Source organism: Macaca mulatta, chromosome 8 (genome assembly GCF_049350105.2).
Source record: "Macaca mulatta isolate MMU2019108-1 chromosome 8, T2T-MMU8v2.0, whole genome shotgun sequence".
In the NCBI taxonomy this organism is placed as follows: Eukaryota; Metazoa; Chordata; class Mammalia; order Primates; family Cercopithecidae; genus Macaca; species Macaca mulatta.
Window position 1 is genome coordinate 4,127,942 of NC_133413.1, and position 17,388 is coordinate 4,145,329.

At 38.5% G+C, this 17,388-nt stretch overlaps 1 protein-coding gene across 1 annotated transcript in view; it reads right to left on the reverse strand.

Annotated features, from left to right (window-relative positions):
* Nucleotides 1-17,388, reverse strand: part of CSMD1 (CUB and Sushi multiple domains 1) — a 2,034,615-nt gene that overhangs the window by 349,335 nt on the left and 1,667,892 nt on the right. The window contains exons 24-25 of the mRNA XM_015144705.3: nucleotides 5,756-5,947; nucleotides 5,160-5,286 (exon numbers count right to left, since the gene is read on the reverse strand). Coding sequence (XP_015000191.3) covers nucleotides 5,160-5,286; nucleotides 5,756-5,947 — 319 coding nt within the window. The remainder of the gene's footprint in view (nucleotides 1-5,159; nucleotides 5,287-5,755; nucleotides 5,948-17,388) is intronic.

Here is a 17,388-nt window from a genome sequence, read left to right on the forward strand (position 1 = left end):
TGCTCCCAGAACCCCAGGTTAAGGGAGTCTGGAGTAGCAGCCATAGGCATAGGGAAAAACTGTAGACTTCTACAACTCTTTTATTTCACGGCTGAAATTCACTTAACTTGTTATTTTTTTGCATTATCTGTGAAAAATAAGGGAAAGGTCTATAGTGATCTTGACAGGAATGGAGAAATTGGAGATGCTTTTATTCCTGACTGGCCCCATACCTGTCTGTCATATCAGGAAAATTCTCCCACCCATGGTCTATATACAGAGGCTGGACATGGAGACTGGGGATAAACGTGTAGTTTTCCTGTTGGTATATTTCCTACTGGGATCTGGAAGATTGATCAAAAGTAGATTAATATTCCTAGATCTCCAATGCAGGTTTCACTCTAATCTCTCTACAACCTAATGCTGCCAGAAAGAAAATCCAGGGCAGGACAGCCAGCAGAACACCAGGGTCGTCAAACCACATATTATGTTTTCTAAAAGTCTGCACAGGAATGCTTTTGACAACCTTGATACATTTTTGATAGGCCTCCAATGTTTTTCATACTGTGTGAGCTTATTAAAAATAATTCCCTTCAACTCTACTACCAAATGCAATTTCCTGCTAACAATTAGGAACAGAAATACATTCAAAGTGAGCTTTCCAGACAATTACACTGGCAGAAAAGCAATGAAAACTTAGGAACAATGTACACATATGGTTATGTAAAACATCGCTTTTAATGTTGCTAGCTGAAGAAGTTTATAATGCTGTTACTTCTGTTATATAAAGCATGGCTGTGCCCAGCAGTGAAATATGCTAGATCTCTTAGAGAAATGTTACCATATAACTTTCAATGGGGCTAAATTTTCTACAATGTCTTGTGATTAGACTTTTAATTAAATTTGGCTCAGGTAACTGCTTTATAGCATATATGTTAAAAATTACAAATTCTTCCAGCCCCAGCCCCATAACAATAACTATTTTGGGGTATTCTATTACCTCAAACAAAGAGGAATAGCACTATATAAGCAGAAATTGCTCTGGGCCTCAATGAAATCAATGTAGCCCTGCAATAATTGGCCTAAAGTATTGAAACCAGCCTTTTCATATTTTCCTGCTGTTTATTCATTCCTTGAGAGTGAAAAATGTTTACATTAAGATATCAAAGTATAAATGCATAGTAATGATTATATTTATATTAAGACATTTTAAATAGCTAAATTAATCCCTGTGTTCATATTCATTTGACTGATGTATTCCTCATTTTCAAGTTAACATTGGAGGTAATATAGACTATGTTACCATTGAAATAATTAAGACTTAGAAACCATGCCAGCTAATATCAAGGCTAAGACCAGACACCATTTTTCTGAGTATTAGTACAATTTTAAGTACATAATATATGATTTTAGTATATTATGTACTTTTAATTATGGTTTCTCCAGATCGCCATACTAAACATTGCATTTATATTCTTAATGAAGAGTGGTTCAATCATCGAAAACATTTTGGGATTAAGTTGAATGTCAGTTGAGGAAATCCATGATAAATATTTGATGCCACCTTCTTAACTTGCTTCTTGGGAAGAAATTTATGCTTTAAATTTAATAGATGTACTTACAAATTTGATAGTGTATACCCTCATATTGAAGGATATGTATAAGAAGAAAATTTTTCAAAGTCAGTTCATGCTATAAAAACTGGACATTTTTTATTAATTCAAATCTTTCTAAAGTAATTTATTTTCTCTTTTTTATTTTTATTATTATTATTTGAGATAGAGTCTTGCTCTGTCGCCCAGGCTGGAGTGCAGTGGCGTGATCTTGGCTCGCTGCAAGCTTCACCTCCCGGGTTCCTGCCATTCTCCTGTATCAGCCTCCTGAGTAACTGGGACTACAAGCGCCCATCACCATACCCGGCTAATTTTTTGTATTTTTTAGTAGAGACGGGCTTTCACCGTGTTAGCCAGGATGGTCTCGATCTCCTGACCTTGTGATCCGTCCGCCACCTTGGCCTCCCAAAGGGCTGGAATTACAGGCATGAGCCACCACACCCGGCCTATTTTCTCTTTTTTTTTTTTTATTAAAATGTTAACAAATTATTAGATTCATCTGCAAAGAGTGAATCCATCACTTGGTTTGCATTTAGAGAAAGACGGTGCTCACTCTAATTCCAGTAAATTAAAGCACAAAGGAAATTGTGAGAAAAACAAAAATGTGAAATTCTAAAAGAAGATAAATTATTTTTATATAAAGTCACTCCATTATCATAGATGATTTCTACAACTTTTCAAAATCAAAGCCAGTGGAGTGGTTTTTACATTTCTCAAATCTAGTATTTGTGAATTCCAAGTTAAGGACTAATATTTAATTTAATTAATTTATTTAGTTAAGACTGCAGTGTTGTGATCATAGCTTACTGCAGCCTTGACCAACTGGGCTCAAGACGTCCTCTTGCTTCATCCTCCCAAAGCGCTGGGATGAGAGGTGTGAGCCACTATGCCTGGACTATTTATTTCCACAGAAACATGCCTCTATTGATTTTCATGAGGAATATGAAATACTAAATTCTGTTACTCAGATATACCTTAGTGTTCAACAGATCAATAATCATCAAATTATTTATCTTAAGGGCACACACTAATTTTAAAATGAGTTATTATAAAATAGTATGTGCTGTGGTTTTCCTGTCTCCACCAAAACTCATGCTGAAATTTAATTGCCATTGTAGCCATATTGAAAGTGGGAGCCTTTAGGAAGTGATTAGGTCAAAAGAACTGGGCCCTCATGAAGGGATTAATGCTGTTATCATGGGAGTGAGTTAGCTACAGTGGGAGTGAGCTCCTGAAAAAAAAATTAAGCTTGGCCCCATTTCCTCTCTGTCTCTTGTGTACTTCCTGGCTATGTGATGTTCTCACCATGTGGATTCATCACATGCCAATGTCATGCCCTTAGACTTCCCAGCCTCCAGAACTCCAGAATTGTTAGGAAAAGAAACTTCTGTTCTTTATTTCTTTATAAATTACCCAGTCTGTAAGTCTGTAGTATTCTGTTTTTCTTTTTTGAGATGGAGTCTCGCTCTGTCCCCTAGGCTAGAGTGCAGTGGTATGAGCTCGGCTCATGGCCAGCTCCGCCCCCCAGGTTCACACTATTTTCCTGCCTCAGCCTCCCGAGTAGCTGGGACTACAGGCACCTGCCACCATGCCTGGCTGATTTTTTGTATTTTTAGTAGAGACAGGGTTCCACCGTGTTAGCCAGCATGGTCTCCATCTCCTGACCTTGCGACTCACCCGCCTTGGCCTCCCAAAGTGCTGGGATTACAGGAATGAACCACCGCACCCGGCCCCCTAGTTTGTAATATTCTATCATAGCAGCAGAAACACCATCCTAAGATGTTTGCATTCTAGATATGTTTTAATTTTTCTTCTTGCTCCATTTATGTAGTGAGAATCTTTTTTACATAGGGTCTATAAGTGGTAATAGTTTGTGCCACATCAATTCAACTCACTCCCAAGTTGTTAATGTGACTAAATAGTGAGACACATGAATTTCAAAGGCCTCAGATGTCAGATGTGCAGAAACAGCATCATGTAACAGAATATGCATTTCCCTCACTCCACTTCATCCCATTTTATTTCTGTTAAGTTATAGAGTTGCAGTGAAAGAAGTCTATGATATCTATGTAATATATATTACTAAGCTTGATAGGGTGGCTTTTGTGAATAAAGACAAAAGTCATCTGTTTATGAATATTTTTCATCCTTCCACATCTCCTGCCTCAGTCTCCTGAGTAGCTGGAATTACAGGTGTGTGCCACCATGACCAGATACTTTTTGTATTTTTGGTGGTGATGGAGTTTCGCCATGTTGGCCAGGCTGGTCTCGAACTACTGACCTTAAGTGATCCACCCGCCTCGGCCTCCCAAAGTGTTAGGATTACAGGCATGAGTCACTGTGCCCAGCCTGACTTTGACCTGTTACTGTTTTTCAGCTTCACATATGTGAAGGAGGAACTGAAGCAGCCGGGCCAATTCATTTACTCTTTGGTGGGTATAAGAGCATGACGAAGGAGTGTAGAGACCTGGGACATGCAGATTAAGGGTATTGGAGGTCAGATTTTTTCAAAAGCAAATTTTGTACAGAGAATTCATAACAACAACAATGAAACAGAAAGGTTAATTGAAGGAAAAATATATTTTAAAAAGTATTGCTTAGGACTGTGTGTCCTCTTCATTTTAAACAAGAACTAAACATAAAACTTATTTTAAAATTACCTTTTGCCTTATGTGCTATGGTTTCGGAGACAGATTTCAGACTAGATCACAGACTAGATCACCAAGAGCTTACTTTAAAATATTAATTCTTGTTGATTTAAATAACTCACCGTAATAACTCAGAACTCACTATTGGAGTAGAACACTGTTTGTTTAAATGTTCGCATCATTTTCTGAAATTTGCAATGATTTTCTTTTATACGTGTTACTTTAGAGTACTTTCTTGGTCTACCTCAAAGTTAATTTGGTATATTGCAAAATGACACACATTGCTTCCACCCTGTACACAAGCCTTTTAAAAATATGACTTTGCTTCTCTTCCTATTAAAAGAGCAGTGGAATCTATTTCTTCATAACTTGAGTCTTGCCTAGCCCATGAGACTTGCTTTGACAAAGGGCACCTTAGCAAGTGTAATGTAAGCAGAAGTTGGAAGTTTGTCATCCCTTGCTGCTACAACCTTCCCATCCTGACTAGCCTACTGCAGGAACAGAAGCCTTGTATGGAGGGGCTCCTGCCTTCCCAACCATCCCAGCTGAGGCTCTCACACTTAAGGAAGGTCATCCAGGACTACTCATCCCCAGTCAATCTCACCTAGATCAGAACAGCCCAGGCAACCCATAAAGTCATGATTTTTTTCAGCTACTAAATTTGGGGGATAGTTTGTTATGCAGCAGAAGCTAACTGAGACACTCTCATTTTGTCTTTATTATATAGAACTTAATAAATGGTTTCAAGGGAACAGCAAAGTAAGCAAGTGAGCCAACATAACATTTAGCTAGAGCTTTACCTTTTCTTCTTTGGTTCAGAAACTTTAACCATGGATATTTGGTGTACCACCATCTCTACTATAAGAATAGAAGGCATATCTCTTTTCTCAAATCACTGAAACCAAAATAAAACAAGTACCTAATGGTCTTTCCTGGGTCTGCCTCTATAATCCAGGTGCAGTGGAGGTTGTTGTCATAAGGAGCTGGATAGCCGGGGGACAATATTCGTCCTGATGTGGCTGCATGGATCTGACCACCACATTCCGCTGTAGAAGACACAGAGAGATGGGAACGTTCAACTTCAGGCATCACACGTTTCTATTTAGCTACTTTTAAAAACCAAAGCCATTATGTCTGCATTATATACATAGAGAAAAAGAAACACCATCATCTATCTCTCCTGATCATTTCAATACTTCTTCCAAATCATAACCTCTGTGGAAAGCCTTTATCTTCCATGCAATTAAAGTTGAGAGCATAAAGCAGTAAGACACACATGTGATAATTCTAATAATAACACTGTACCCATAGTCTCCATAAAAAGTACTAGAAAATCTGTCTTTCATTGCTGAAAACACACACTCACAGACACATGCAAATCGCAGGATACAAAAACTCACACTGTAAGGTGTGATAAAATTCCTCCTCTTTTCCAATAAAGGAAGTCAAAGCAACAGGCATGAGTACCCTGAGGCCTGGCTTTTGCACAATAGTTTGACTGGCTTCCGCACTCACCTATGCACGAAGGTAGCGGTTTGTCCCACACTCTTCTGTCTCCACTCAAACAGGTCAGGGTGTTGCTGCCATGCATGGCATACCCCGGGTTGCAACTGTACAGAACTACAGTGTCAGTAAAGTGGCCTTCATCACGGATCCTATAGCCATAGTTAGGGATGCCCGGATCCTCACATTTTACCAAATCAAAACCTGCAAGAGAGAAAGGGAAGGAATGAACAGAACTCAAGACAGGGTGTACATCTCCCTTAAAACAGAGATGAAATAAACAAGTTTGCTAAATGCTCCTTGAAGAGTAGGGAGAAAAAAGGAGATTGTGAATTGACAAAGGGGAAAAGAAAGATGGGTCTGTATTGGGGGCTATTTGTTACTCATTTGTGATTTCTTGAAGTTTGATCACCTTATTTGTTCCTCCCTACTTACAAGCTTTTTATTTTAGTATTTTTTTTTTTTGACAGAGTTTTGCTTTTGTTGCCAAGTCTGAGTGCAATGGCGCGATCTTGCCTCACTGCAACCTCTGCCTCCCGGGTTCAAGCGATTCTCCTGCCTCAGTCTCCCAAGTAGCTGGGATTACAGGTGCCTGCCACCAAGCCCAACCAATTTTTTGTATTTTTGGTAGAGACGGGGTTTCACCCTGTTGGCCAGGCTCGTCTCAAATTCCTGACCTCAGGCAATCCACCCGCCTCAGCCTCCCAAAGTGCTGGGATTACAGGATTGAGCCACCATGCCCGGTCCCTCAAGCTTTTCTTTTCCAGACTTCCCCAACTTTATCTGTCAGTCGAAACCTCCAGTCTGTACACTGGATTCTCTGGTGAGCCCCGATGCCCTCTAGGAATGGGATGCTCTGCTGCCTCTTTGCCCTCTCTGCCACAACCTAGACCTCCAAGGAAGAGGGGCTACCCGGTGGCACTGCCAGGGTGCTTTGCAGAATCCTGACAGCCAGAACGTATTCCAGCCCTTCGTCAAGAGCCTCCCACCTTCCTGACAACTTCCTCCAAACTCCAAGATTTCAACTTCGTGGGAAAAGAAAAAGTTGTTTCTGCCCACAGAAAACTGGGGGCTCCTGAATTACTGCTGACCACACTCCTGATGGTGCATGGTTATGAGGCTCTTGAGGAAATCCACACACAACAGAAACTCCAGAAATGAATCATTATAATGACCTCATCAAAATAAGCTCTTAAACTCAAAGAAATAGATGACGGAAATGAAGATTTAGCTTCTGCGGTACTGAGAGCTGTATATTGCTTTTATGTGAGGCAATATTTTAAGGCCATCTGTGAAGACAGTCTTAAAGTAACATATTTCTCTTTATATCGTGATGCAAATTTTGACAATTGTAAAAAGGAGAGCTGGAAACTTGAGGGGCCACATGGTCTCTTCACTTCTATTTCCACCAAACTTTGAATGTTTCCTTTTCTCAAAAAGAAATTAAATTAAATTTTCAAATGAATGTATGACTTTTGCTAAGTCTTCCCGTCAACGTGGAGTCTGAGATGCTTTCTATTGAGGAAAATACATTCTTAAATTCACAATGTAATTTTACCCTGCTGATGTCTGAATAATCAAGATTGAGATTTGCAACTTTATATAGGAGGAAGAGTGCATGCTTGATCCTTTACACTCAGTGGCTAAGAAAATTTCCTTCCATAAAGTTTCCTTAAACAAAGAGTCAGTCTTTAACAACTATAACATTATTATTTTTACAATAATCCTGATCTATTTAAGAGACACCAGTAATTTTAATTCAAGATGCTTGGAATTCAAGAGCAGAAGAGTACATCGATTTTGGTGCAAAGCAAAGGGATATGCTAAATATCCACAAAAGGGAGGTAGAAATTAGGGGGAAGGTTTCATTCACCTCCGGTTTCAGGGTCATTCAAATATTTGATGACCTTCATCTGATTGCATAATGCCAAGAAGACGGGGCAGAAAGGAAGACATTTAACTGTCCTATCATGTATGACAAAATCCATCATTATTACAGATTATTCAGTGCTCATTTCTGTTTTCACAGAGAGGAAAAAAGAAGCAGACGTCTTTATTGTTGTTATTGTTGTAGTGTTACTGGGTTTGGGGATTTGGAAGTGACAGCATCTGAACAGCTCTTTCGAAAGCAGTCCTGCCCAGCAGTGGGGATGACCACCAGCAAACCAGAGACAGAAAGACTCGTTGGAGGCGATGATTCTCCCTGGCCACACGTGGAGTCCACCTCACTACTCATAACAAACAATCTTCCAAAATGTCGCACTATTTTGAATTTACATTAGGTATGCTGCTCATCAAATGCCATTGGAACACAGAATTGGAAATATCCATTAGGCACACAAAATCAGGGTGTAAAAAATATTAAAAAAAAGAGTTCAACATCTATCCCTATGATCAGAACCACTGGAACAGGATCCTGGGAAAATTTAAAAATCTTTTTGAGGGGTGACGGCTGCCCATGCTAACGGGTCACCCAGGTCCTGTCCATGAAGAACAAAGCTGTGAATGGCAGCTGGGCCAGGGAACTGTGGGGTTCTGCACACAGCACCCAGGAGGCATCCACCTTAACAAACCACACCCAATGTGACCCGAACTTCTCTTTTTTCAAGGGGCATAAGAAATCAGTCTGTTGCCCAGGCTGGAGTGCAGTGACATGATCTTGGCTCACTGCAACCTCCGCCTCCTGGGTTCCGGTGTTTCTCCTGCCTCAGTCTCCTGAATAGCTTGGATTACAGGTGTGCACCACCACACCCAGCTAATTTTTGAATTTTTAGTAGAGACGGGGTCTCACCATGTTGGCCAGGCTTGTCTCAAACTCCTGACCTCAAGTGATCTGCTCGCCTCGGTCTCCCAACGTGCTGGGTTTATAAGCATGAGCCTATAATCAGCCAGATAGTCAACACTTTCTTATAAAACAAGCTTTGTGCTAGGTGATTTGTGATGATTTGTGCTAGTATTGAACACTGTACAGGAAATGAAAAACAGATGGTTGTGTGGGTGCTCAAAGTATACTTTCTATTGAATGTGTATTGCTTTTACATCATTATAAAGTTGAAAAATTGTAAGTGAACCATCATAAGTTGTGGGCTTTCTGTGTTCATTCTGACAATGAATTATGTCCTGATTGTACAGAAGAGTTTATCATAAAAGATTTTCTTCACTGGAGACAGATGGTTCTGTTGCTAAAGTAATGACATTGATTTTCCTGTGGGACTTACAAATTGTTTTAGTAGTTTATAGCCATACGCTCTACAGGTAGTTTTTAGATATTAATGCTTTAAACATTATCCAGGATATGCCTCTGTGTTCAGAAATCATGGCTTTTAAAGACTTCAATCAAAAAGGCTAACAAGGTTCCAAAATCCAAAAATATGCTTATTTTAACATTAGTTTGAAGAAACATTTTCCTCTGCCCTAAAACTTGCCTTAAAATCTTTTTTTTTTTTTTTTTGGGGGGGGGGAGAAAAGTGGAAAGAAACATTACAAAACAAACAAGCAAAGAAAAAAGATGTATCCAGTAAAATGTCTACTAAATTTTATTTGGGTTGGATTTTGTTACAGAAATATGTGTTTTATTGCTTTTTCTATCATTCAATATCAAAAGTTTTTTTTTTTCCTGCTTAAACTACACCTTGTCATGCAGAAGAATTAAGCGAAGTTACTTATGGCAGTGTAGTTTTCTCTTTATATGACTAGCTGTCTCCTTTTTCTTCTGATGCCTTTTCTTGTTTTTGCAAAACATCACTTAAGACCTTGACAGCATCATAAGATTTATTATTTGGTAAAAAGTTCTACACCTGAAGCCTCTAGGCTTATGTGATGTCCTTTTATAAAATATATTCCTCTTTCCTGTCAGAAAGTTGAAAGTATTTGGCCATTCTAGAAATCAGTTTTCCAATTTTCAGTAGACTGAAGAGAGCTTTGCTCTCTCCAAGCTCCTCACAGGATGTGATGGTTCACACCCAGTTGCTGGGGGAATCATAGGCTTTCACAGTGGGAAGTAGCGTTGGAATCACAGCCATCAACACCTTGAAGGACTAGAGAAATATCCCTGGAAACCTGAAGCTTCTACTTGCGTCACTTGCGCTGTGAACCAGCTTAGTCACCTGCTAGGGAGAAGAGCGCTGCCTCCACCGTTAAACTGTGCCCTTAGTGCCATAGCATGTCAGCATCTCTCAGGTTCTCAAAGGCAGTTAGACTCCGATCTGGCGTTTCAGACACTTCGACCCCTGGACCCTTACTTTCTCCACATTTGTTAGGATACAGCCTGGCCTGCAAATTGCATGAAGTACATTTCAACTGAGCTTCACTTGCTGTGTGTTTAGAGACTAGTATATAATCATTGTTTCCTAAAAATGTCCAACACTGTTTTTGAATATTGGTAAAATTACTTGATGTGTAATAGAAAAATTCTGAAATGACAACACCAAATTCTATATGTTGATTCTGCACTATTTCAGAAAAGACTGTTTCTATGTTTTAAGAAATCTTAAGTTTTTAAAAGATATATTTAATTCTACAAAGACATTCTTCCAAATAGAGATATTTCCATTCTAATGTCAATTTAAGAGACTTTTGACTGATCAAATTTAAGCCTGCTGAAGAGTAATAACTTTGAAAACATACAGAAAGTATCCTTTTCTATCTTGAAGCCACTAGTCTAAAATTAATCAGGGTACAAATATTGGTCCTGTATTTTCTTTATGCTCTAGAAACTTTAAAAAAGACTAAATTACATTATTTGTGTCAAAGCACTATTATTACAATCAAAGCTTAAATCTATTTACTAATTCTATTTCTTTCTTTTCTAGTGATTTTATTTTAAGTCATAAACACAGCCAAAATGCTATGAACAATAGGTTCTAATCAAAACAAGCTCCAAACATCCAGCTGATGAAAATTACTTCTCCATATATTTTGTAGTAATTACTCAGTCTTAATATTGTTAAGAATTAAATAGAAGGTATCTTCTAAGTCTAACACAATATTAGAGCTCTATGAGACTTGCTTTTAACTTTCAAGTATTTGAACTAGTTCTTATCTTCCTAATAAAGCACTTGTGTTTCAAGAGAACCAGCTCCAGACTTAATCCATTTCATACATCAGGCTGAACAATGGGCTCACAGTAACGTGACTTTTTTCAGCTTCCATCTGAGCAACTCTTGAGAAAGTACTTTCGTGCTCAGGTGAGCTCTGGAAATACAACTGAAGAAAAGGAATACTGGTCATTTTTGAATCTCTGATGTATTCTCTCACGAGCAACAGAAAAAAGCTTGACATATTTACAGAAACATACTATCTCTTCACTTTACCTAAGACATTTCAACTGGGATAATGTACTTTTTTTTGGCAAAAATCTCTTTACTAATCTAAGCACGATCGTCATGTGAAAAACAAAGGATAGTGTTTTCACACTGTTTCCTTCAGTGTAAAGAAGAACTGCATTAAAAACTTACTATTGCTTTTTATTAACTCTATTTGCAGTCATCTGAATAGAAAGGGAGTTTCAAAGATAATTGCTTAAATTTATTTTTTTAGTTCGCTTGAGAAGGAAAGTTCATCAATAATGAATTTCCTGAAATGTTTGAACCATGTTTTACAATGCATCTCTCTATATTCAAGAATGAAATTCTAGGTGAAGTGTGTGTGTATGTGTGTGTGTGTGTGTGTGTTTGATTTTTAAACTACCTTTTAAATTATATATCTATGGTTTTTTAAGCTATAGATGCTATTGGTTTCAAATTGAGTTCTTTTCTTAGCTACTATTTTCATTTAATTCATTCAGTTTTTCCCATATATTAAGTTTCTGCTGCCATTATTTTGTAATTACAAGGGCAGCCCCATGGTAAGATACTCCACATTTTTAAAAAACTAGCAAATAGCAAACAGAATGCTGACAATATTTAAACAGAAATGTAAACTTCTGAACTTAAGGTAAAACATCAAAAAGCCTGTAAATGTCCACAATGAGATTCAGATAGCCAAATTATCTATTTTTTTGAACTATCTTATTTTTTATCAAGCAAATTATTAAGAAATCATAAAGCAAGTTAATCATACCTAAGAATTTCATAAGTCAACCTTGAAACATTTTATAATTCTAAATATGTTAATCCCAAGTGAATTTAATGCAGTTGTACTTTGATCTTGTGTAGAGCTTCTAGTAGTTCAAATAGTTAATATCAATTTTGAGAAGTCTCAGTGAAATAATTCAAATTATTCTGTTTCTCACTGATTTTTTACCACTATGCACATATATTCTCTGTTGAGGATATTTAAACCTCAGAGTGGGGGAACTTGGGGCAAGATCAGGATCAGGCACCTACATGGACGAACTGAAATAATTTCACTCTAAATTCATCTTTAAATACATCCAGTTGGCAAGTATTGTTTTAACTTGTACAAGGTGATAGGAATTTACAAATAGGTGCTAACTGTATATTATATGTATTGTAACGTCACCATGTGCTCCATGAATATGTGTAATAATTACTTGCCAATAAAAAAAAATAAAGGAAAAGAATGAGCTGTAAAAAAAATGTTTTCAAATCTGGCAGGAATGTTTTTGGGGCATGGTGAGAAGAGTAAAATAAAACAGGGCTCCTATCTTCCCCTGTCTAATGAATGACAGATAGGAAAATAAATACTTCTGAAACAACACAATGAATGCTATGGTTTGCCTGAAGGTTGAGAGGGACAAAGGAAACTGGTATCTTGGTAGCTGGAGGGGTTGGGTGGGCCTTGCAGGAGAAAGGGTTGAGCAGGTCTAGGGGCATCCTTGATGCCATCCACTCAGAGGGAGAACAGTCCAGGGGGAAAAGGCTTCACATCGCATGGCAGTCGGGAAGAGCGATTTACAGGAGCATTTGTATCTGCTGATGCTTCCTTTTAAATGTGTGGCGGTTGTGATGGAGACAGGGATTGAAGGGAAGACAGGAAAGGTCATGGGAAAGACTGGAAAGGGCTCAGCTGCAGCACCAAGCAGTGGAGACCAACTCAAGATGCAATGGGGAAAAGCAACAGAGAAGACTGCACAGGGAAGTGACACAAGTATATTCGTATTTCAGAGAGATAATCTGAAGCAATGTGGAAAATGCACATGGGTGAGAAGACAGAAAGGACAAGCAGGAAAATCTGCAAAAGTATTTATTTAGTGCTGGAAAGGAGCCTGTGTCAGTGGATGTGGGGAGGGGATGAGGCAAGAGTACACGCATGGATAAAAGCATGCACAAATACTATTTTGCAAATTGAGCCTGAGCAAGAGTGGAGGCAGAAGACTCAGTACATGAGAGATGGGGTCTGCGATGAAGAGAGGATGCCAGAGAAAGACGCAGCTCGTGGGAGAGGTGAGGGAGGAAGAGGAGAATCATCAGCATCATTGTCACATAATTATTCCAATCTTCTCATTGCAGACCCCCTGTATTAACCCAGAAAATGAATACATTTTTCATTGATAACACCTGTTATGAAATAATTAAAAATAAACATGCTTTGGATATTTTAGGAGCACAGAACAAGACAATCTCAGCCCTCATGGAGTTTCATAGGGAAATTCGACATCCTTACAAATAGTAATCAATTGCAATAACTACCCAAGCTGTAGCCATAGATAGTACGAGTCAACACTGACACGTAATCACACAAGTGAGGACTTGTATTCTCTGCTGTTCTGGTCTCTGTTTTCTATTACATTTTCTATTTTTTCCCAGTTATATTAAGTGTTTTGTTGTACTCACTTCTTTGTATAGCAAGGGATAAATAGTTAAAAAGAAAAAGCCCAGAATGACTTAATTTTGTTTTGTTTTGTTTAATAGGAACTTCTGTGTGGCTGTGTAAGGATGGCTCCCTGTGTTAGGTAGAACCAGCCTACAGTTATCTGGTTAATACTATTGTTTATATGGTATCACTACTCGATATGTTCATAATATCATGCCTTGTACACATTTTAACTTCAAGTAAAATGTTATAAATTTTGTGTTTAGTAAAATTTTAAGTAAAATAAAGCCGCTACTCTATAAGTGAACTTCTAATGGTATTTTTTGAGACAAGGTCTTCCTCTGTCACCCAGGCTGGAGTGCAGTGGTGTCACCTTGGCTCACCATAGCCTTAACCTACCAGGCTCAAGCGATCCTCCCACCTCAGCCTATTGTGTAGCTGGGACTACAGATGTGAGCCACCATGCCCAGCTAATATTTATATTTTTTTGTAGGACAGGGTTTCCCGTTTGTTACCCAGGCTGGGGTCAAAACCCCGGGTTCACGTGATCTGCCCACCTTGGCCTCCCAAAATGTTGGGATTACAAGCGTGAGCTATTGCACTTGGCCTTCTCCCTAAATTTACTTTTAATTATGATTTCTTCCCTGATGATGAAGCTGGTAAATTATATATAGTAGCTTAGGCTTGTAATATTCTAGTTTTATTTATGAAACATCTTTGATAGCATAACTTCTTACTATAATGTTTTGCTTTTGTTCCAATATTTTAATAGGTGTTAAAACGAAAAAAAGTAATGCAAAAATAAGACAGAGAAAATCTCTGCAGTTCTCTAATTGAGAACACATATCTGGAGTAGCATATCCTCTGGCCTACAGCATTAATTCATTAATGCAATCGCTTAGTTAGCATATGAAGTGCCTACTGGGCTTCAGATATTTTGCTAGATGCCGAAGATACAAAATTAATCAACCTCAGTCCTTGCTCACCAGAAACTCATAATCTGTGTAGATAAAAGATAACACACAAAAGTTAACATATTCCCTATTAAAAGGATGCCCATTCATTAATTCAACACACACCTATCAAGCACTTAATATGCGGTATCTTTCTTGACACAATGCGGTGTTTCAATGTACAGGCATGGTCTTGCCCTTTGGGACTCAGAGTTTAATTGGAGGTATTACTGTGCCATCAGCAAGTACGTGAGGAGAGTGAGAAAGCATTTGCTTTTTGGGTGGTGGTCCGAAGAGCTGCCTAGCTGGAGTCTCACGGTTCCTTCTGCAGGGTTTCTGTGGAAGCCAGGTCCGAGCAGAGGGCAGCCCACACACAGGCAGCCACACACCGGGAAATAAATGCAGCTGCTTCCAAAGCAGCTCCCTGTGCTTTCCAAGGGGCAGGTGAGTGACTGTAAACTAACACAGGTCATGCTTGATGGCAGGTGCTTCTTTCAGCTTTACAAATAAAAAAATGTACAAACACACATATGTGCATTTATACAAAGGGAGATCCAGAAACATAACGACACAGACTCAGGCCACCCTATGGCTTCTACACAGAATGGAATTGGATTATCCTCAGAACATACTGCAAAACAAACTGGGGGTGTTTATCCGTCTTGCATCCAGATAATAATTGAAGAAGAAACTTCCTTGCTGAAAAGGCCTAGCTTTAAAAAATATCTAGGAATAAATGGTCAAAAAAATGAAACTCACATATTTCTGTTTTTAGCTCCAAAAATTACTAATTGCTTAAAAATATCTTGACTACCCTGAGCATTTGATTAACTAGTGTTGGTTCTTTAGGATTTAACCACAGGGATTAGAATTACTGCAGAGTCTTCATGGCAAAATACAAATGAAAATGTTTGCAACACACAAACAATTTGGTATAATTTAAGTCAATATAGGATTCAAATTAAACATAGATTGAAAACAGAGTTTGATAGCTTGTGTAATTAAATATTAATATAAATAGAGCCAATATATAGAAAAAGGTGTCAAGTAAAAGATAGTTCTACCAATGTATCCCAAATACCATAATTAAAATACATCTAATTTATATTGAAATATAATTCTATGCTTTCAAACACTTCCGTACACATTCAACAATAATTTTTAAAAAGAAACAGAATTTCTGTGAAATTGAATTACATGATTATTTTTAAAGACGGGAAAATTCTCAGGTTTTTTTTTTTTTTTCCTGATTGCTGAAGAAAAACTAAATTCATTAAATAAAAATGGTGAGAAAAGAGACAGAAGGAATATTAGGAACACATCAGTCGAGTTATTTTTAAAGCAATTCTTCATTAGTAGTGTAGGTTTCTCAGCATATAATTTTAATTTTCATTGTCTAAATCTCAGTAATGCTTATATTTATATTTATTTGCTCTTAGATGGGAATATCCAAATTGATGACTCACTAAAAAAACTATTTTATTTTAATGGAGAAATAGAAACTCTGGTTAATTTATTGTTATCACCTTATACTTAAGTCCCCACCATTGGCCTAGAAACCAAGTGAATAGACTGGGCCCCAACTTCAGGAGTGTCTGGTCAAGAACCTCATCACTACGGTGAACCCCAGCATACACAGGCTGCCACTGGCACACACAGAAGACATGCTCTGTGCCACACAATGCATCAGGTAGGTTTGCCTACGCTGTCGCATGTAATCCTGAAAATCACCTACAAAATAATGACGATTACAAGAGTCTAACTAAACAAGACACACTGGAGAGTTTTATCACAGCCAAAAATAAACAGTGGTAGCCCAGGGAAGCTCAGGCTCCAGTTAGGAGCAGGCCGACCATGCAGTTTAATAAACACCAGAGGCCCAAGCTCGAATTCAAGGAGGCAGGGTGAGCAAAGTGCACAGTAAGACCCTTTAGGGAGCTGGCTCCTGAGGCAGAGTGAGTTCCCTTTGAAGAATCTCTCCCTCTGCTTGGTCTGGAGAGAACGTCGTCCTGGTGGACACCATCCTCCCAGGACCCCTTTTGTCCTTCTTCCGAAACAGCAATGCTGCTTTGTCTCAGACACCTTCCCACAAAGTATGTAAAAGAGATTACTGTATCTCTTCTCATTTGCTTTGAAGGATTTATTTGATTTTGCCAAAAAGTAATAAATATGAATGATAAAACTTATTTTTAAAGTTCCATTAAGAACTTCATTCTTTTGTCACTCATAAAATAATTGTTACATTTTTGTTTCCTCAGAATAATTTTCAGTGTTGGTTCTGGAAACATAATAAACATATCTGGGTCAAATTTCCCCATATACGAATTTACTGAAATTTACTCACTTTCACTCTAAGCCTCAAAAAGTGTTTTCTGGTGCAGATAGTGGTAAGAGTCGTGATTCCCTGAGTATTGCTCTTTCCTCTCTGCATTTATATTTCTATTTCTTGCCAAAGAAAGAAAGGGGAGGAGAGAAAAAGAGAAAGAGGTGGGGACAGAGAGAGAGAGAGAGAGGAAGAGAGAGGAAGGGAGGGAGGAAGGAAGGAAGGAGAGAGAGAAAAGAAAGAAAGAAAGAGATAAAGAAAGAAAGAAAGAAAGAAAGGAAGAAACAGAGAGAGAGAAAGGAAGGAAGAAAGAAAGAAAGAGAGAAAGAAAGAGAAAGAAAGAAAAGAAAATAAAGAAAAGAAAAGAAAGTCAGTCTCGGAGAAAGGCAAAGTCCACATTGGGCAATGTTAGGGTCCCAAATGGAAGCAGTGAAACAACTGAGGAGAGAATTGGACCCCACTGGGAGAGGCTGGGGACAGCAGTGGGGCCCTGGCACTAGTTTGGAGAGGGAGGGAGGATGAGAAGAAATGGGAGACAACTGAGTTCTTCCCAAATTCTGTCCTGGACTCAGCTCTCACACACCCTGCCCCTGCCTCATGCCTCCTTCAAGCCTTGGCTGTGAAGGGCAGTGCTTATTGCTTCGCTCCCCCAT